The sequence below is a fragment of the Lepidochelys olivacea genome (assembly GCF_965140295.1).
Source record: "Lepidochelys olivacea isolate rLepOli2 genome assembly, chromosome: 2".
Taxonomy (NCBI): Eukaryota; Metazoa; Chordata; order Testudines; family Cheloniidae; genus Lepidochelys; species Lepidochelys olivacea.
Genome location: NC_140412.1, coordinates 205351596 through 205368745, shown reverse-complemented (window position 1 = coordinate 205368745; position 17150 = coordinate 205351596). Strand labels below are relative to the sequence as shown.

The window sequence follows — 17150 nt, the reverse complement described above, 5'->3', positions numbered from 1 at the left end:
ATGTACAACAGACATTACTCTCCTCGAAACTCTCCTCCGCATCCCAATCGAGAAAGGCATAAAGCAAGAAGATATGATTTCACCGAAACTATTCACTGCCTGCCTCGAAATGGTTATGAATAAGATCAGTTGGAGGAGTGGTGTCAACATAAACAGAAAACGATTATCCCATCTCAGATTAGTGGACGACATCGTACTAATTGCCGAAAGCACCAACCAACTGCAGAGCATGCTACGAAGACTTGACAAGAAAAGCAGTCAGGTCAGCCTGAAAATGAACCGCTGAAAAACGAAATACATGCGATCAGACATCTTACGAAAGCCCGAATAACGGTAAGAGGAGAAGAAATCGACAAAAGTGGTACAGTACATATATTTGGGCCAAGAAGTTAATATGCGCCAAGACCTGAACGGAGATCTCTCACGAAGGATTCGGGCAGGATGGTGTGCGTTTAATTCCATCAAAGACATCCCCAAAGGAAAAATCGACAAGACCACACATACAAATATCTTCAGTTCAACAGTGCTGCCAGCCATGCTGTATGGCAGTGAAACGTGGGCACTGACGAAGAGAGAATAGCAGCTGTCTGTAGCTGAAAGGGCAATGGAACAAGCTATGTTGGGAATTTCCCTTCTGGATCACATCCCAAATGAAATGATCAGAGAACACAGAGGTGTGAAAGGTATTGTTGTGGAAAGCAAACATAACAAGATGCGATGGGTGGGCCACACAGCACGGCTCACGAACAATAGGTGGACCACAATCATTGCTGAGTGGTACCTGCGAGAACAGAAAAGACGACCCGGTTGGCTTCCAAGAAGATGGGAAGATTACATTGTTAAACGTTTTGGATGAATGTGGAGAAGAAAGGGAAGAGCGCGAGAAGAATGGCAGACGTGTTGTGATCAGCGCAGTCTTAATGACAGCTGAAAACCAATTGATCCAGGTGATGGTAGTCACCTTTATGGGCCTCCTGCTTCCTTACAATCCTAGTTGTATGTAACACTCTGCTTCAAAGGATCTTTCCTCATCTTGGTATAGGTAGTCTTTTGGGGCATGGACCTTTACTTAATATATGCCTGTCGCTGATGGAAATCTACTCTTCATAGACGTGACTGACACAATGTCACTTAACTCGAAGCCCAAGATTCGCCTTTTTGATTTTGCATTTACTTCTTGGTTTGTAAAGCACTTAAGACAGTAATTTCTCGGTCTGTTGGAGCCTGACAAGTGACTAGCTTAATCTTCAGGTTCACTTCATAAATGGTTTTGTAGTAGTAGCATCCCACCAAAATGACAAATAAGGGTCAGTCTTTTAGCCTCCTGCCTCAACATTTTCTTTTTAGTTTTTTCTCACCTTAACATGAAGTGATTTGGCCTCGTCTGTTTCAATTGCTATTTCCTGATAGTAGAAGCGACTTTCTGGAGGCAGCACTTTTTGTCTGTGACTGATGAATTGCTGTTCCTGGAAGATTTTTTTCCCCTTTTCTTGTATTTTTACCTCTCCTTTTTTTGTTTGTCCCTCTTTCCTGTTCTTCCCCGTCTGCGTGGTCTAGAGTGAGAACATACGATTCTGATCAGGAGTTCTGTCTTCTGTTCCTGGTACTGCTGCTAACTCGTGACCTTGGACAACTTGCTTAATTTCTCTATCTCCATTTCCCCCTTCATGCAAGGGTGTCAGTCTGAAATTGAAAAAGCTTTCTCATATTCCAAGAGAACATTATCCCAGTGTCAGAGTAGCAGCCGTGTTAGTCTGTATTCACAAAAAGAAAAGGAGTACTTGTGGCACCTTAGAGACTAACAAATTTATTTGAATATAATCTTTCGTGAGCTACGAGTTGTAGCTCACGAAAGCTTATGCTCAAATAAATTTGTTAGCCTCTAAGGTGCCACAAGTACTCCTTTTTCTTTTTATTATCCCAGTGTGATATACTTAAGGCAGTTTCACTTTTCCATGTAATAAACTTTCTTTGCAGAGTTGCTCCCAGAAACTACCTCTATTCATATGTGGCTGGAATTTTGATTTTGTGGGGGAAAGGGTTACCATGTGATTTTTGTAGTAGTTTAATAAAGCAGATAGAAATATCACTATAAGAGAAGTTTCTTTTAGGAGGTTCTCTCCTTTTTTTGGAGTGGCAGTGGGGAAGACTGTCCTTTTAGGTCCACAAAACTGCAACATGACTTCCTCCTGTAGCCTGACTCCTTTCCCCTTAGCGGAGCCTTTCTGAGAATAAGGGCCCTGGACTTAATGGGAATCTCAGACTTTAACCTTGGATCTTCACAACAACACACATTTTCATTGTGAAAAAATCCTAACATAAATCACTCCTTAGTGTGAAATATCCTGCATCAGCCCTCATGGGGGAATGTCATCAGTCCTTCTTTATCAGGGCAGTGCCTTGGCCTGAAGGCAAAAAACAGGCCCCTTCAGGGCACTCAACCAACTGACTTCAGATAACTGGGTTGATTTTGAGTGTGTGTTTTTAAAATACTTGGGCTTCCCCTCACGGGTAAAATATGTAAAAACTAACATTGATTATCTTCTTCTGAAGCCCAGCTTGTCTTATGATTTAGTGATGAATGACAACTTGTATTTTGTCCATTGCTTTTAGTTAAAGTTAAAATATTATCTTTTTTTTCTGCCCCTAGTGCTCCCTTGACTCAGTAGTGGCTCTGCGAGTGGGAGGCAATTTCTTCTTTGATCCTCAACCTGCTGACTCCCCTGTAAACCTTGTGCTGATTGCAGGGGGAGTAGGAATCAACCCATTGTTTTCCATACTGCTACATGTAGCAGATTTTCATAGAAATCAAGAGAGTGAAGAAAATGGGTATAAAATGGGAACAGTGAAGCTGTACTATAGTGCAAAAAACACAAATGAACTCTTATTTAAGGTAGGTAAAAGGAAAGAGGTTTTTTTTAATTGTTTTTTCTTTTCAGAAGGCTTATTGTTCAGTTTGTTTGTATTAATGTAGTGAGGAGGAGTGCTACTCATAGACCAGGCCCCTCTTGCGCTAAGTGCTCTAGAAACACAGAACAAAAAAAACTGTCCCTGCCTCAAGAAGCTTGCATATCTTTTTTCCTGCTCCCATTGACTTCTGTGGTGCAGAATCAGGCCCTGTATGTGTAAATGTTCTGCCTTTCCCCCCTTGTTGCTATTTTTATTGAACTTAAATACCTTTGATTTGCTTTCTGTTTGCGAACATCTGACCTTATGATCCAGTGTAATGGTTGCCAAAGAGACAATTGAAAGTTAGTCACAGGGTTGTCAAGTCGATCTATAAAACCAGTTCTACTGGAAAATGTCTTCTGAAAAATTCTTGCTAAAATTACGTACAGGCCCATACATGTTCGTGTATCTTCAAGGTGCCCACATTTGCAAAAATTGCAGAGTCAGGAAGCAACATCAGTACATGCGGGGGAACTTCTAAACTAATATAGGCTTGTGGCATTAACCACAGTTGCAGTTGAAGCACAAACGTTTCCAAAATAAGCCTTTCAAATTTCTAGTCAAAAAGCTATGATTCTTGTACAGATCTAGACAAATTACCTCCTCAAAGACAATTAGCCAATTTTTCAAAAGTTGCATCTTATTTTTGATGCCTCTATTTCTGAGTACTCTTCTTAAGACACTGATTTATCATTCCTGATAATCAGACCTTTGGTATTTAAAGCTGAGTATATGAAACTAGAGACCACTCTTGAAAACAAATTGTATAGTTACACTGATGGAATTTCAATGAAGCTTGATTCAGCTTTTTTCCGATTATGTGATTCACATTCTTGGCTTGTACAATAAGAATTTATCAAACTGATCAAAATGTTGCTCCAAAACATTTTTGCTCCATGTAAACCATAACTGAATATTGAAGTATTACACCCTGTTGAATATATCTGTACACATCGAATGGCTGAACATATTTATTGGTATTGTTTCAAAAGATTTGGTGAATGTAGTGCTGCTGACTGTTGTTGGATTGATAGCCCTGCAGATTGATGTCCTTTCCCCACAGAACAGCAGCATGTGTTATGCAGCATTATTTTTCAGCATGCAGAAGAGGTACAGGTGAAGTGTGAAGTGCAAGTTTGTCAACAGTATCCCGCAAATGTGTGTCAGAATTCTGGTCCAGAGATTAAAGGGTTATTTGGTCTCCCTGTTCATTTGGTTCTTGCCCTCCCAACAGAGGTAGCAGCAGTTCTCCTCTGCTTTTTTGTGATGTGAACATATGCACTAGGACAGGTGGGAGGGCCACATCGGAGTATAAAAATTGCATGGCGGGCCATGAATACTCACAAAATTGGGGGGTTGGGGTGCAAGAGGGGGTGAGGGCTCCGGCCGTGGGTGCAGGCTCTGGGGTGGGGCAGGGGGTGGGGGGTGGAAGGGCTCCAGCTGGGAGTGCAGGCTCTGGGGTGGGGCTGGGATTGAGGGGTTTGGAGGGCAGGAGGGGGATCAGGACTAAGGCAGGGGGTTGGGCCCGGGATGGAAGAGGGGGCTCAGGTGCAGGCAGGCTCTGGGAGGTGCTTACCTCAAGCAGCTCCTGGAAGCAGCAGCATGTCCCCCCTCTCGCTCCTATGAAGAGGCACGACCAGGTGGATCTGTGTGCTGCTCCATCTGCACGCGCCACCCTCGCAGCTACCAGAAGCAGCGGCATGCCCCCCTACAGCTCCTACGTGGAGGAGTGGCGCCGGCCATGTGGCTCTGCGTGCTTCCCCGTCTGCAGGTACCTCCCTTGCAGCTCCCATTCGCCGTGGTTCCTGGCCAGTGGGAGCTGCAGGGGTGGTATTTGGGGCGGGGGCAATGTGTGTAGGAGCTGGAGTGGGGAAATGCCACTGCTTCCAAGATCTGCGCAGCAAGACCCTGACCCCACTCCCCGGCGAGAGCTTGACGGCCAGATTAAAAGGCCTGATGGGCTGGATGTGGCCCACGGGCCGTAGTTTGCCCACTCCTGCACTTGGAAGTGGAGTAAATTATACATGGGCCACTAAACAGCTGTCATATAGTCATGGCTTGTTCATTACAGAACTGGGCTGGATTTAGTGACCTCATGGTGAAAAGTTCTCATTAACAATCTACTCATTGCTATTATTTTTAATGTATCAATACTATTTCAACCAATGGAAGGAAACTTTTTCAGAGGTATAGTGTATTTTTATCTGTATGCTCTGCCTTACTGATGTACCCTGTATTTTTTTTTTTACTGTACTATTGTTGACCTGCTATGTCAGACATGCCAACCCTCCCTTATTTTTGGTAATCTCTTGATTTTTTTTACATGTAATTATGAAATTACTATGTCAGCCTTAAATCTTTCAATTTTTCAAGTGTGCACACACGCATATATATATATTTTTTTAAATGTATGCCTGTCACTAACCACCACTCAGGTCCTACGAATATAGCAAATAGTATTGTGGCTGCTGTGGCACATGCCCAGACTGCACAGTGAGGGTCTGATAAGAGGCAAGCCATGATGGTTTAGAATGGGTTGGGGCACTGCTGAATTAACCGCTCAAACCACAGGCTGTGTGTTGGGCTCTAGCTGCCCCGTGTATACCCTGCTGGACTACGTTAATGTGCTGTATATACCTAGAGCATGCCAGGAGGGGCCGCCTGCAGCCGTGAGAGCACAACATGCAGCCTGTGCTGTGGCCCTACAGATAGTCACTGCAGCTTGTCTTCCATTAAACCCTTACCAGGGAGTCTGTAGGGGAAGAGAAGCCAGAGGGGTTGGAGGAGGCAATGACAGTAAGAGTAGGAGAGAGGGAACGTGACAGAGGAGAGAGAAGAGGAGGATCATCATCCTGGGAAGGAGGTCCAGGGCGAGGACTGACCAAGATAATTGAGGCTCTAAGTGGCATAGGCGGGCAGCTTTCCGCTTCCCTCTGCCTGCCTTTGACCATAGACATGGAAGGGATGGGGGAGGTCCTGGTTTCTTTAGGGGGAAGGGAAGGGAAGGGAGGTGGGAAGAGGTCCAAGCAACTTCCCTAATTTTTTTCCATAAACATCTCTAAAAGTCTCAGAGCAAAGTTGGCATCTCTGTTATGTTTTGATTATATCTGGATGTAATAAGCTGAATCTATAACATTTTTAAATGTAACCAAATTAAAAATAACATAAATTTCACACCCAGAAATGTCAAGAGACTGAGAATTTTCTTGCATAATTTGAAAACACAAAAAGTCACTTTTTTTTTTTGCATGAAATTTTGCATATGTGAATTTCAAATAGCTGGGTTTGATCAAACTTATACTCAAGAGTTTTGACAAAATTAAGTAGAGATGGTAGCACAGGGCTGGGAATAACGCTTTCTTACATCAATGGGGTGCCAAGGCTAAAAAATATTAGCAATTATGAGGTGCTCAGAATTTGCTAATGCTAGGTGTGTAAGTACCGATATAGATTTTCTTCAAACAACATTTTTTTAAGTTGCTTCTGTTTCCTAACTCAAAAATGTGAAAACACAAGTTAATTGGGGGAAAAAGCTGTTAGTTCTGTGTTTTTGCCAGCCCTAGTTTTGATCAACCATCATGTTGGTGCTACATCTCATAATACTGTGTTCGTTGTTTAGTAGAGTAGAGTCCTTGTGATAATACTTTGCCATCATCTCAATGTTTGTGTGACAGTTTAAGAATTGAGTAGTACAGCACTTGGATGTAGGGTCGCTGATAATACTGTTAATGTCCAATCAGCACAGCTTCCATAAGGGAAAATTGTCTCTCTCTAATGAGTTAGGTTTCTCTGAAGAACTCAGTGGCTTTTGGTCATAAAGGATTGAAGAAAATAAATACTAGGTAAAGGGCAAAGATCTGTGTGGATCTGAAAAATGGCTGATCAGTGTGATCTGCTCCTCTGAATGTGGATAAGTAAATGGGTTGAATGCCTGAGGCTGGGGTCACTACTGGGTTTGGTTTAATATATTAATGACTTGGAGGAAGTAGACAGTGAATGGGTGAAAACTTCAGGTGAAACAATATTTTGGTTTGCAAAGACTGAAGTTTAGGAAATTATCACATTAGGGGATTGAGTAGCAAGATGGCTGAGGTTAACCAAGGTAAAATGCAAGGTGAAGCCTGTTAGTATAACATTGTCTAAAGTGCTCATATCTGCCGGTAGACTCTGACTTCTGTTATTCTCCTGAGTGGAAAAAAAGAGAGTCAATCTGTGTTGGTCAGTGAAGGTATCTATCCATTGCATAGCCAAATTAGAATAAAATAATTTCTTGCATATGAAATGAGTAAAATAATGCAGAAGCTGTTGTGACATTTGGCAATGATTTGCCCTCATCTAATGAAATGTCTGCATGTTTGATCACAGCACTTTAATGATATAGTTACAAAGGCAAGGAAGATGGCTATAAGAATGTCAGGGCTACTTGTATCCAGTGATTCTATAGTGGGGTTGTTTAGTGTCTCAGGGACAGGAGTTAGGGACTTAATATATTAAACTATGCAAAGAACTGATGAGTCTCTCTTCTTAGTTACTAAAACCCTGTTGCATAGTATGAGATGACGCTATGAAATTAAAAGACAGGCTATTTAGATATAAAAGGTAATATTTCTTACAGTGTCTGTAAGAAAAAAAAAATCTGGAAACTGTATGATGCTTGCAGCAAGTCCTCTGTTTGTCATGCTATTTAGATTACAAGGTCTTTGGGATGCAGACCATCTCTCACAGTGGGTCTGTATAGTGCCTAACAGAAAGGGGCCCCTTATTGGGGCCTATAGACTTCATTGTAATACAAACAATAAGCAATACATTGAAGGGGGGAAGTGGGTAATTACATCATCCTTGTTTCTCAGTTGTGCTAGGCAAGTCAAAATTAATCAAACCTTATGCATCCAGTTGAAAGGTAGATTGTCTGCAGGACACAGTAAAAAATTTTCCTTCTACACGCAGTATTGCATAATTAAGCCAGATGCATCCTGCGGGGCAGAGAAGATGTTTGCTTCCACTAAAGCATCTAATGTTCTTTGCTGCTGGGGGCAGAACAACACACTTGCATCAATAGCTTCATTCAGTAGAACAATTACTAATGTTCCTGTGTGTTTTATAAATAAATATATACCATTTTAATGGGGGTGGGGGTGTCCATACGTTCTAGAAAATCTACCTCTGCAATTTTGTGAGAGCATAGCCTTTGTATTTGAACATTTTTGCAAGAGAACAGAGTGTGATAATGAGATGTGACTAGAGATTGCATTGCCATATTTGAATGATTTATTATGCATGTTCTTTCTTCATGATCTCTTGAAATTTAGCATTCCGAATATGTATGAAAATGCTTTGATAAATTGGTACACCAGGATGGGGCACACATGATCATGGCTTGGTGCTCCTTGTTATCATGAGACAACTCCATAGTAAACTCCCCAGGAAACCTTTAGTGCTTCAGCAAGGATACAGAGGACCCTTTTACCCCCAAGAAAAATACTTGTGAAGTAGACCTTCCTTTCTGTCACCTTGTCAAGTTACAATAAATCATTGCTCTGACAGTTACTCTTTTGCATGCTCTTAAGCAACTTCATAGGCAGTTACTGTTGCTTAACTCTTTGAAAATGTAGCTCTATGGTATATTACCCACTATATACATTATGCCATATTAATGTAGTTCCTGCCAGTCTCTGCTTAAATAGCTGTCTCAAGTTTCTTTAAATGTGAACGTGACTGTTTTTCCCTTCCCACCTCCCAGTCACTATGCGAAGGGAGATCTTTTCCCCAGTGGGGAATCTCATTGTCCAGCTGCCATATCTGTTTTGTACATTAGTTGTCAGTTGGCAGATTCAGCCAGACAGAATAAAGAAAACCACCTCTGGCGCAAGGATGCTGGGGAAGCACTGCCTTTCTCTGCACCAGTTTTTGTCCCTGAGGTTTGTGTAGAATCATGGCCTGCACTCCTTGAGAGTGAATGTATAGGCAATACATGTACAAGTAAGGGGGAAGTCTGTGAATCTGCTTGGGAACCTGCTTAGCCAGGTCCTGATGTCTCCAATCTTTGGGAGAAGATTTGTCTCAAAAGTACCACAGAACACTGCACAGTTCCATATTATTGCTAACTTCCGTTCTGAAGATATGCAGGGAAGTAAAAATGGGTCCGTATGAGGGGTATTGGCAGAGCTGTTTGCAGAATTGTCTGCCTGTATGCCTTATTCTATTTGAAGTCCTCTTACTTTCATGAACACTGAAGTTCACCCCCAAAATTAAAAACAAGTCTTCAAAGTGAGTTCAAGAACTTCTCTATATACCTCTCTGTATATACACTGCAGTCAGTCTCGTTCTTATTGACTGGGAGACCCATGACAGTTTGCTCATACTAGTGGGTAAACAAACAAATGATAAAACAATCCAGGATACTATCACAGAATAGTTTGGTTTTACTTCATAATAATCTAGCAAATATACTAGAATATACTTTCTTTAAAATGAATTTGTAGAGCACTACCAATGCCTTTTATAGTTATGAAAGCCCTAAGTAGCTTAGAATCTAGATCAGGGGTGGGCAAACTACAGCCCGGGGGCTGGATCTGGATTGCCGGCAGTTTTAAGCCGGCCTTGGAGCTCCCACTGGGGAGTGGGGTCTGGGGCTTGCCGCACTCCAGCTGGGGAGCAGGATTGGAGGGTGCTCCACGCTGCTTTCGGAAACGTAGGAGCCAAAGTGGGGACATAGCTGCTGCTTCTGGGAGCTGCTTGAGGTAAGCATTGCCTGGAGCCTGCACCCCGAGCCTCTCCCCGCACTCCAACCTCCTACCCCAGCCCTGATCCCCCTCTTACCCTCTGAATCCCTCGGTCCCAGCCCGGAGAGCCCTCCCCCTTCCCGCACCTTGAACTCTTCATTTCTGGCCCCACCCTGGAGTCTGCACCCCCAACCCCAATTTTGTGAGCATTCATGGCCCACCAAACAATTTCTATTCCAAGATGTGGCCCTTGGTCCAAAAGGTTTTCCCACCCCTGATCTAGATAGTAACTGATGAAGTCGTAGTTGTGAGACCTCATTACAGCACTTGTCTAGTACGTTTGCACTGAGGCTTGGCATGAGGCCACTGGGGTTTTGGTGAGAATGATCACATTTGTGGATTACAGAATTGAGAATTAGTGAGTTTCTACTCAGAGTATTAATAGGATTAAAATTTATCCTGTAGGTGGTTTTAATTTTTTTAAAAATAGGCCAGTAACATTACCAAGTGAAGGTGGTTCCAGGCTTGGACCTAAAGCACTGAAATGTACAACTTGTTCATTTTAAAGTAAAAACATCAGGTTTCTGGAAGGTGGAGAGAGGAAATGGGGACCACTTTGCCTTTTTTGACAGCTTCACAGCTGCAAGAGGAGAAGCCACAAAAGAGCGGAAATAGTTATAAGATGCAAGTGTGGATTAATTACAAACAGTTGCAGAAATGGAGAAAAACATCAGCAATATAATTGGTTGCATATTCAGATTCCAGATAAAGAAGTCCTTAAAGTTCTGGCTTGTTAAAACTCAAACCATCAAATTCTTAAATAGAGAGTATGATGTGCAGAATCTTAGTAGATAGTACAATCAACCATGTTCTGGGATTCTGTGTACACATCTGCTTTGATTTAATAGACTCTGTGGTATGACCAAGTATGTTTAACATTCCAGAATAATATCTTTGGTTTGATGAACGAATTTCCTGGAAAGATCACATGCAGTTTCCATGTTACCCAACAGAGTTCACAAATCTGTGAAGAACTTCAGCCGTATATCACTGGTACGTACTTTGTTGATGCCTAGAGATGTTAAAGTAATTGATTCAGTGGGAGTTATGACTTTAGTGTTGTTCAGCCTATACTTTTAGAGAGGTTTGATGTGCATAATATAATGCTTTACAATATCTAAAAAATTATCATACAAAATGGGTAGGAGCCCAGTGGAGAATGGGAAAATTTGTACATGAGAAACATGAATGATTTAATTTTATGTACTTTTTGGTCCTCTGAATTATCTCAGGAGTGCTTGCACAAGTTCTGTGTTACACTTATGGCTGAATTGCTTCTACTTGCTGTTAATTCTTATTTACATTTCATACCCAGTCCACTCCCCTGTGTGTTCAACACTTATATTTACTTTGCTTAAAGCTGAAATGACAAAGCAGGATAAATCCATGGCCTTTAAGGTGTCCTTGGCATAGAGAGAGAGATCTATTCTCAACGAAATATGGGATATTTTAGTTTTACAGTATTGTGTTACTCTTAATGGTAGTTGAAGAACTAATGTCCTGTAAATTGACACTGTATTTTCTTAAACACTGATCTACGCTTTCAGCTTACTAAGTGGTTTTGGATGCCTCTGTGTGGGTGTGGTTTCCTAATTTGAGCAACCTTAAACAGGCCTGATTTTCAGAGAACCAGTGTCAAAATGCCAGAATCACTACTCCATGTTAGATATTTATACAGTCAAAAGGCAGTGACCTAAAGTTTCTATCTTCATATGAATTTCTGTTCTTAACTACGTATGTTCTCTTTGGTAGAGGGAAGAATATCTGAAAAGGAACTAGAAAAACATGTGTCTAAGGATACTTTATGGTACATCTGTGGTCCACCTCCAATGATAGAATCTATATCCAAACTACTAGAAAACTTTGGTGTTTCTACAGACTGCATTTACTTTGAAAAGTGGTGGTAGCAACAGCTACTTAGCAGAAAATAAAAACTGAAAACTAATCTATGTATTTTGATAGATAAAAAGTGCCTGAAATGCACAGAAGATGGACTCTACTATGACCTCACTGACTGCAAGATTTCACTTTAGGCACATGAAATCTTCTTGTATCTAGTATCAATTCTTAAATTATCCTATAATGCACTCTGATTTGGGTCATTATTGTTTTATTGCTTTTGAAAAAAAGCATAATGTATTTTATATTAAAGACATGAGCCATTTGATTTTTGTATTTCACTCATTTGCTATTGATTGATTTGTGTAGTACTTTTTTTTTGTTAATTAGGCAGCTTTTTAAACATTCAAATACTATTTTCATTACAATTATAACTTGCAATTAACTAAATTTGTAAAAATGACCAGATGTAGTCTGTAATGTTTTAATTCAGACCCTAATTTTGTAAGCTAAGCAAGGCCAGACTGGGTCACTAGTTGGTGAGGGTCTCATCTCCCAGCTTTGCAGATATTGACAATACCAATATTGGCACAATTCCTAGAGTCCTATTTAGATACCGCAGCCTGATAAGGGTGCTGTTTTCCTGAGACAACTCTTCTTCGAATGAGATTTAAAATAGTTCTTGACCACTTCCAGGTATTAAAGATCTTATAATTATATTCAAAAGACTTGAGCAGTCTCACCTTTTCTTGGGCTAATTCTAAATTACATTCTGCTTACCTAAACTTTCTTTTATTTAATGGGCTAATTTACCCATTCACTTTCTGTTGTACAAGGGAAAAACCCATTTAGAAGGACTTCTGTATGCCACTGCCAACTGTGTTGGTGGTAAGTTAAATGATCATTATACTCTGGTATGAGTATAGTTTGTAATTATGTGAAACGTTTTGAGGCCAACAAAGTGCTAAATAAATTGCATAATACAGTAGAATGTCAGAGTTATGAACTGATCAGTCAACCACACACCTCATTTGGAACCAGAAGAATCAAGCAGCAGCAGAGACAAAAGAGTGCCAAATACAGTACAGTACTGTGTTAAATGTAATTACTAAAAAAAAAACTAAAGGGAAAGCAGCATTTTTCTTCTGTACAGTAAAGTTTTAGAGCTGTACGAAGTCAATGTTCAGGTCTTTTGAAAGACCAACCACAATGTTTTGGTCAGAGTTATGACCATTTCAGAGTTATGAACAATCTCCGTTCAGGCCCAAGGCGTTCATAACTCTACTGTAGTATGATTTGTTAAGATACTTAAACATGCATGTGATTTGTTTGTTGAAGACTTTTCTCTTTCCTAAGATTGATAATGAGCTTACTGATTTTCTCAGCATCCATGCAGAAGAGAGGATTCCTGATCCGAGGAAGATCACCCCGGAAGGATTCAAATCATCTTAAAGCTTTTTTCACTCTGGGCCTCAAAGACTGAGAAGAAGTCTCACTTACTGCTACTTAAAGCATAGAGTTAATAGGAGCAGTGTAAGCTTACCTTCCAACAGGAGCGATTCCAAATTATAGTGACTCTCATTGACTGACTTAAAGCTCACTTAGACACCTCCCCCTACCAAGCCTGACAGTTGGTGGCTCACCTACAAATTTAGGAAGCTTCCTACTTCCAAATTCCATGGGAAGCACAGCTACATATAAACCACTTAGAGCTTAGTGCCATCCACTTGGCATTCAAAGCCTTCCTACCTCCATCCCAGATAGCCACAAGCCAGGCTGCTGACAGACAGCGCATTATGTTAGGAGACAGGAAGGACCAGGTTCTCTCTGCTCTGCCAGAAGCCCAGTTGGCTCTGGTCTTGGTGTATTTACCACCAGATCACACCACTGCTCCTGCATCTGCCAGACCGTCAGAACTCGCTAGCAGATCACTTCACCAGACAGGTCTCAGACAACACTGAGTGGTTGATCAAGAACCCAGTGCTACAGGGAGTCTTTCACAAACAGAGCTCTAGACCTATTTATTTGCCACAATAAGAAATGCCAAGTGTTCCGCTTGAGCGGGGAGCTCCAGTCCAAGCTCACGGTCAGACACTTTTCTCATCCCCTGGATACTAGGATTGAGGTATTCCTGCTCCCCGATCTCCATGATACTTAGGGACTTGAGAAAACTAATGCAAGAGGCAGGGTTGATTATTGAGACATCTGGCCAGCAGTTCTCATATTTCGATCTGATGAACCTCTCAACACGTTGCCTCAGTGGTTCTCAACCTTTCCGGACTACTGTACCTCTTTCAGGAGTCTGAGGCAGGGCTCAAGCCCAAGCCCTGCCACCTGGGGCTGAAGCATGTAACTTAGCTTCATGGGTCCCAGGCAGTTGCCACCCCGTAACACCAGCCCTGCACTTGCAACACCCCTAAACTCATCCCGCAACTTCCCTGGGGGTCACAACCTCCAGGTTGAGAAACACTGATTTAGAGTTAATGTACCCCCTGGAAGACCTCTGCATACCCCCAGGGGTACATGTATCCCTGGTTGAGAAACACTTTTATGTGCTCTGCCTGACAGACCCTACACCCAGACCCAGCTTTTTACATTTGACTGCCTAGATGCTTGGCTGGATGATATCACCCAAAAGAGTCTGTTCACCTAAAGTTCAGAACATTGTGCAGCAAAGCAGGAAACCCTCAGCTGGAATGACTTATAAAGCTAAGTGGAAGAGTTTTCTATGTGAGCATCTCAGCATCCATTTCTTTCACACCAGTTTCAGCACTATTGGCCTATTTGCTATCTCTGAAGCAATCTGGACTTTCTGTAAGCGACAGAAGTATTCATTCAATGGTAATAGCTGTGCATTACCCTCCTACCCAGTGCCACATATTTTCTCATCCTAAAGGGCCGGATTCTTTAAGGGATCTATTCATGTTTTTCCTCCAGGCAGAAGCCTCCCCCCCCCCCCTTGAACCTCAATATCATAGTAACAGTATTGAGGAGTCCTCAATTTCAGCTATTAGCAACCTATTCCCTTTACCTCTTATTGATGAAAATTGCCTTTTTAGTAGCCATTACATCAATTTTAGGGATAGAGGAGATTCAGGCCTTCATGGCAGGTTCCCCTTATAAGGATCAGGTTACTTTCAGGCCTCAGCCCAAGCTCCTGGCCAAAGTGGTTGCAACGTTCCACATGAACGGCGGATGGAAAATTCGTTACTGATTTCTCTCCCAGTCCATTACTAGCAGGCTGTAGGGACCAGTAAGGAGAAATAGTAGGATACTACTGTTTACACGTGGATCATCTTATTTCCAAAGAATGCGACACAATAATAAAGAGCTAGCTGGTAGTGTATTGATATGGGGCCATCTAGCAACCTTAGCAATTTCCTGTGCGGTAGTTGCTCTTTGGGTTCAGGTTGCTGCCCAAGAGCATTAGGTTTTATATTGTCACCTGTCATTGTAATAACTGGTTCCTGTAGCTCCTGTTGCTTTTCCTGGAGCCAAATATGGTTCTCTGATGCACTATTTTATACTTCTGCCAGCACCATCCCTATCTAACAGCACCCACGAATGGGGGTTTCCTACTGCCCCTAACAACAGTGGGGCCCCTGGAAAAATGAACCACACCACCTCCCAGCACTCTGGGAGAAGGGATTAGAACTATTTGCTTTCCATGGGTCAGGGCTGTGGGAAGGCGTCAGGTGTGCGGTTTGCATTTGACAGCCGGCATTCCCACAGACAGCAAATGTAAGTTCAAAGGGGTCCATGTGGCAGCCTGATATTGCTGTTTTAAAGAAAAAGTGTCTGGTTTGCTCACACCAGAAGTGCAGAGGGAACAAAGCAGTTGTCCACATAAATAAATGTCAGGATCTGTTGTGTTAAAGAGATCAGAACTAGCGTTTCAAGGCTTAGTTTGGAGGGAAGCCATCATCTTCCTGAAAAGTGAGATTCTGTGCCATTGGCCGTGCTAGAGCCCTACGGAAGAGGCCAGAAACCAGTTTCCAGTATGCTTTCCATTTCCCAATTAAAAGTCAGTCTTTAAACATGGATTCCCATTGACTCTTAAGCTATTAAACCAGTTTACACTATCACAAATATCATCCCTTTCACACCCTGCTCTCTCAAACGTAAACATTAACAGAAAGTTAAACGAAGATGGCCACTTAACAAATGACATTTCATATCCTTTTGTTTTTGTAATTATCACCTCCCCAGCACCTCTGGCATCCCATGTTACATGCAGATTGAGACAGGGAAAAGGACATGTCTTGTTTATTGTAAATGGTTATATACAGCTGAAGTATTACAAAAATAATTTCAGCAACATGACCATCTGCACTAATAGGCTCAGAACTAACAGATGTAATTCAAAAAATAATCAGATTCATAATACATGTTTTCTTTCCTTGTGACCTTTTAGCCTGTTGGTGAACGCACAGGTTTCCTTTGATTACCCTGAGCACAGAACATCTTAAATTCATACACAACATGGCTGTTCAAATTCTGACCTACCTGGAAAATTTTCTTGTGGTCCAAAAATCCCCATGTAATTGCTACACTAAATTATGTTCTTTAGACTGGCAAATTGCCAGCACTACTTTGATGGGTCTTGCGCTTTCTCTTTTTGGGGAGGGTTCAGGGCACCATTTCTTGCCCAGTATAAACTGCCCCACTAGTGTCCTAGAGGAGGGGAGTGGAGAGGGAGGGACCCAGGCCTGCTCTCTACTCTGGGTCCCAGCCCAGGGGGCCTTAGGGATAATGGTAAACTGCTTGAACTAGCAGTTCCTTCCCCTGGGCTTCTTCTTTCTCCTGCCCACCCTCTGCACAAACCAGGTGTCCCTTTACCTAGGGTCTTGGTCTTCTTAGCCCACCGCAACATTTCTCCGAACTCTCCTCTGCTTCCCTCCAAACTGCTCTCTGCTCCAACTCCACTCCACTCTGCTTCAACTCCTTCCCTTGTCTGATTGGAGTAGGGGGGTTTTATCAGGTGACTGGCTTCAGGTGCTTTAATTAATATATAGCAAACTTTCTTCCCTCTACGGGGAATAAGGCTCCCTTCTAACACTCTCCTGCTGCCCTCTGGCCATGCTGTATCACAAGGCTCATCACTAACTAGTTGTCTGTGGTGATTGTTTACTTATGAAGAGTTTGGCATCTTTCTTCTGCATCTTAATAGTCTAATAGTGAAACACCAGCATTTTCAAACCACATAGTAATTTATAATTCATTTGCTCTGAAGCCATCTTAATGGAAGAATTATTCGTGCAGCATACAGACATTCAGGCCAGTAGCAAAAGTGTTTATTTAGCCTATAGTGATAGGAAACACGAAGAAACCTCTGCTCTTTAAAGGGCACACATTTAAAGAGAAACAACAATCATTCTGCTGATTGTGTTGAAGAACCATAGCATTTCATTTTGGAAAAGTGTTCTTCAAGCTTTGTGTGGTAAACAGGGATGGGCTGTTACTAGAAAAAGTGAGACACTTGAAAAAAAAAACACAATTTTGATGAGCTACAGCTCACTTCATCCAATGAAGTGAGCTGTAGCTCATGAAAGCTTATGCTCAAATAAATTTGTTCATCTC

At 41.9% G+C, this 17150-nt stretch overlaps 1 protein-coding gene across 4 annotated transcripts in view; it reads left to right on the top strand.

Annotated features, from left to right (window-relative positions):
* The window catches only part of OXNAD1 (oxidoreductase NAD binding domain containing 1), a gene marked incomplete at its 5' end in the record, with an annotated part of 37989 nt that extends 25428 nt beyond the window's left edge, over nt 1–12561 (top strand). For all 4 annotated transcript variants that reach the window (XM_084621925.1, XM_084621924.1, XM_084621922.1 and 1 more), the window contains 3 exons: nt 2651–2893; nt 10616–10724; nt 11484–12561. In XM_084621925.1, the coding sequence (XP_084478051.1) occupies nt 2651–2893; nt 10616–10724; nt 11484–11638 (507 nt within the window). In that variant the 3' untranslated portion in view covers nt 11639–12561. The remainder of the gene's footprint in view (nt 1–2650; nt 2894–10615; nt 10725–11483) is intronic.
* Nucleotides 12562–17150: the final 4589 nt, after the last annotated feature.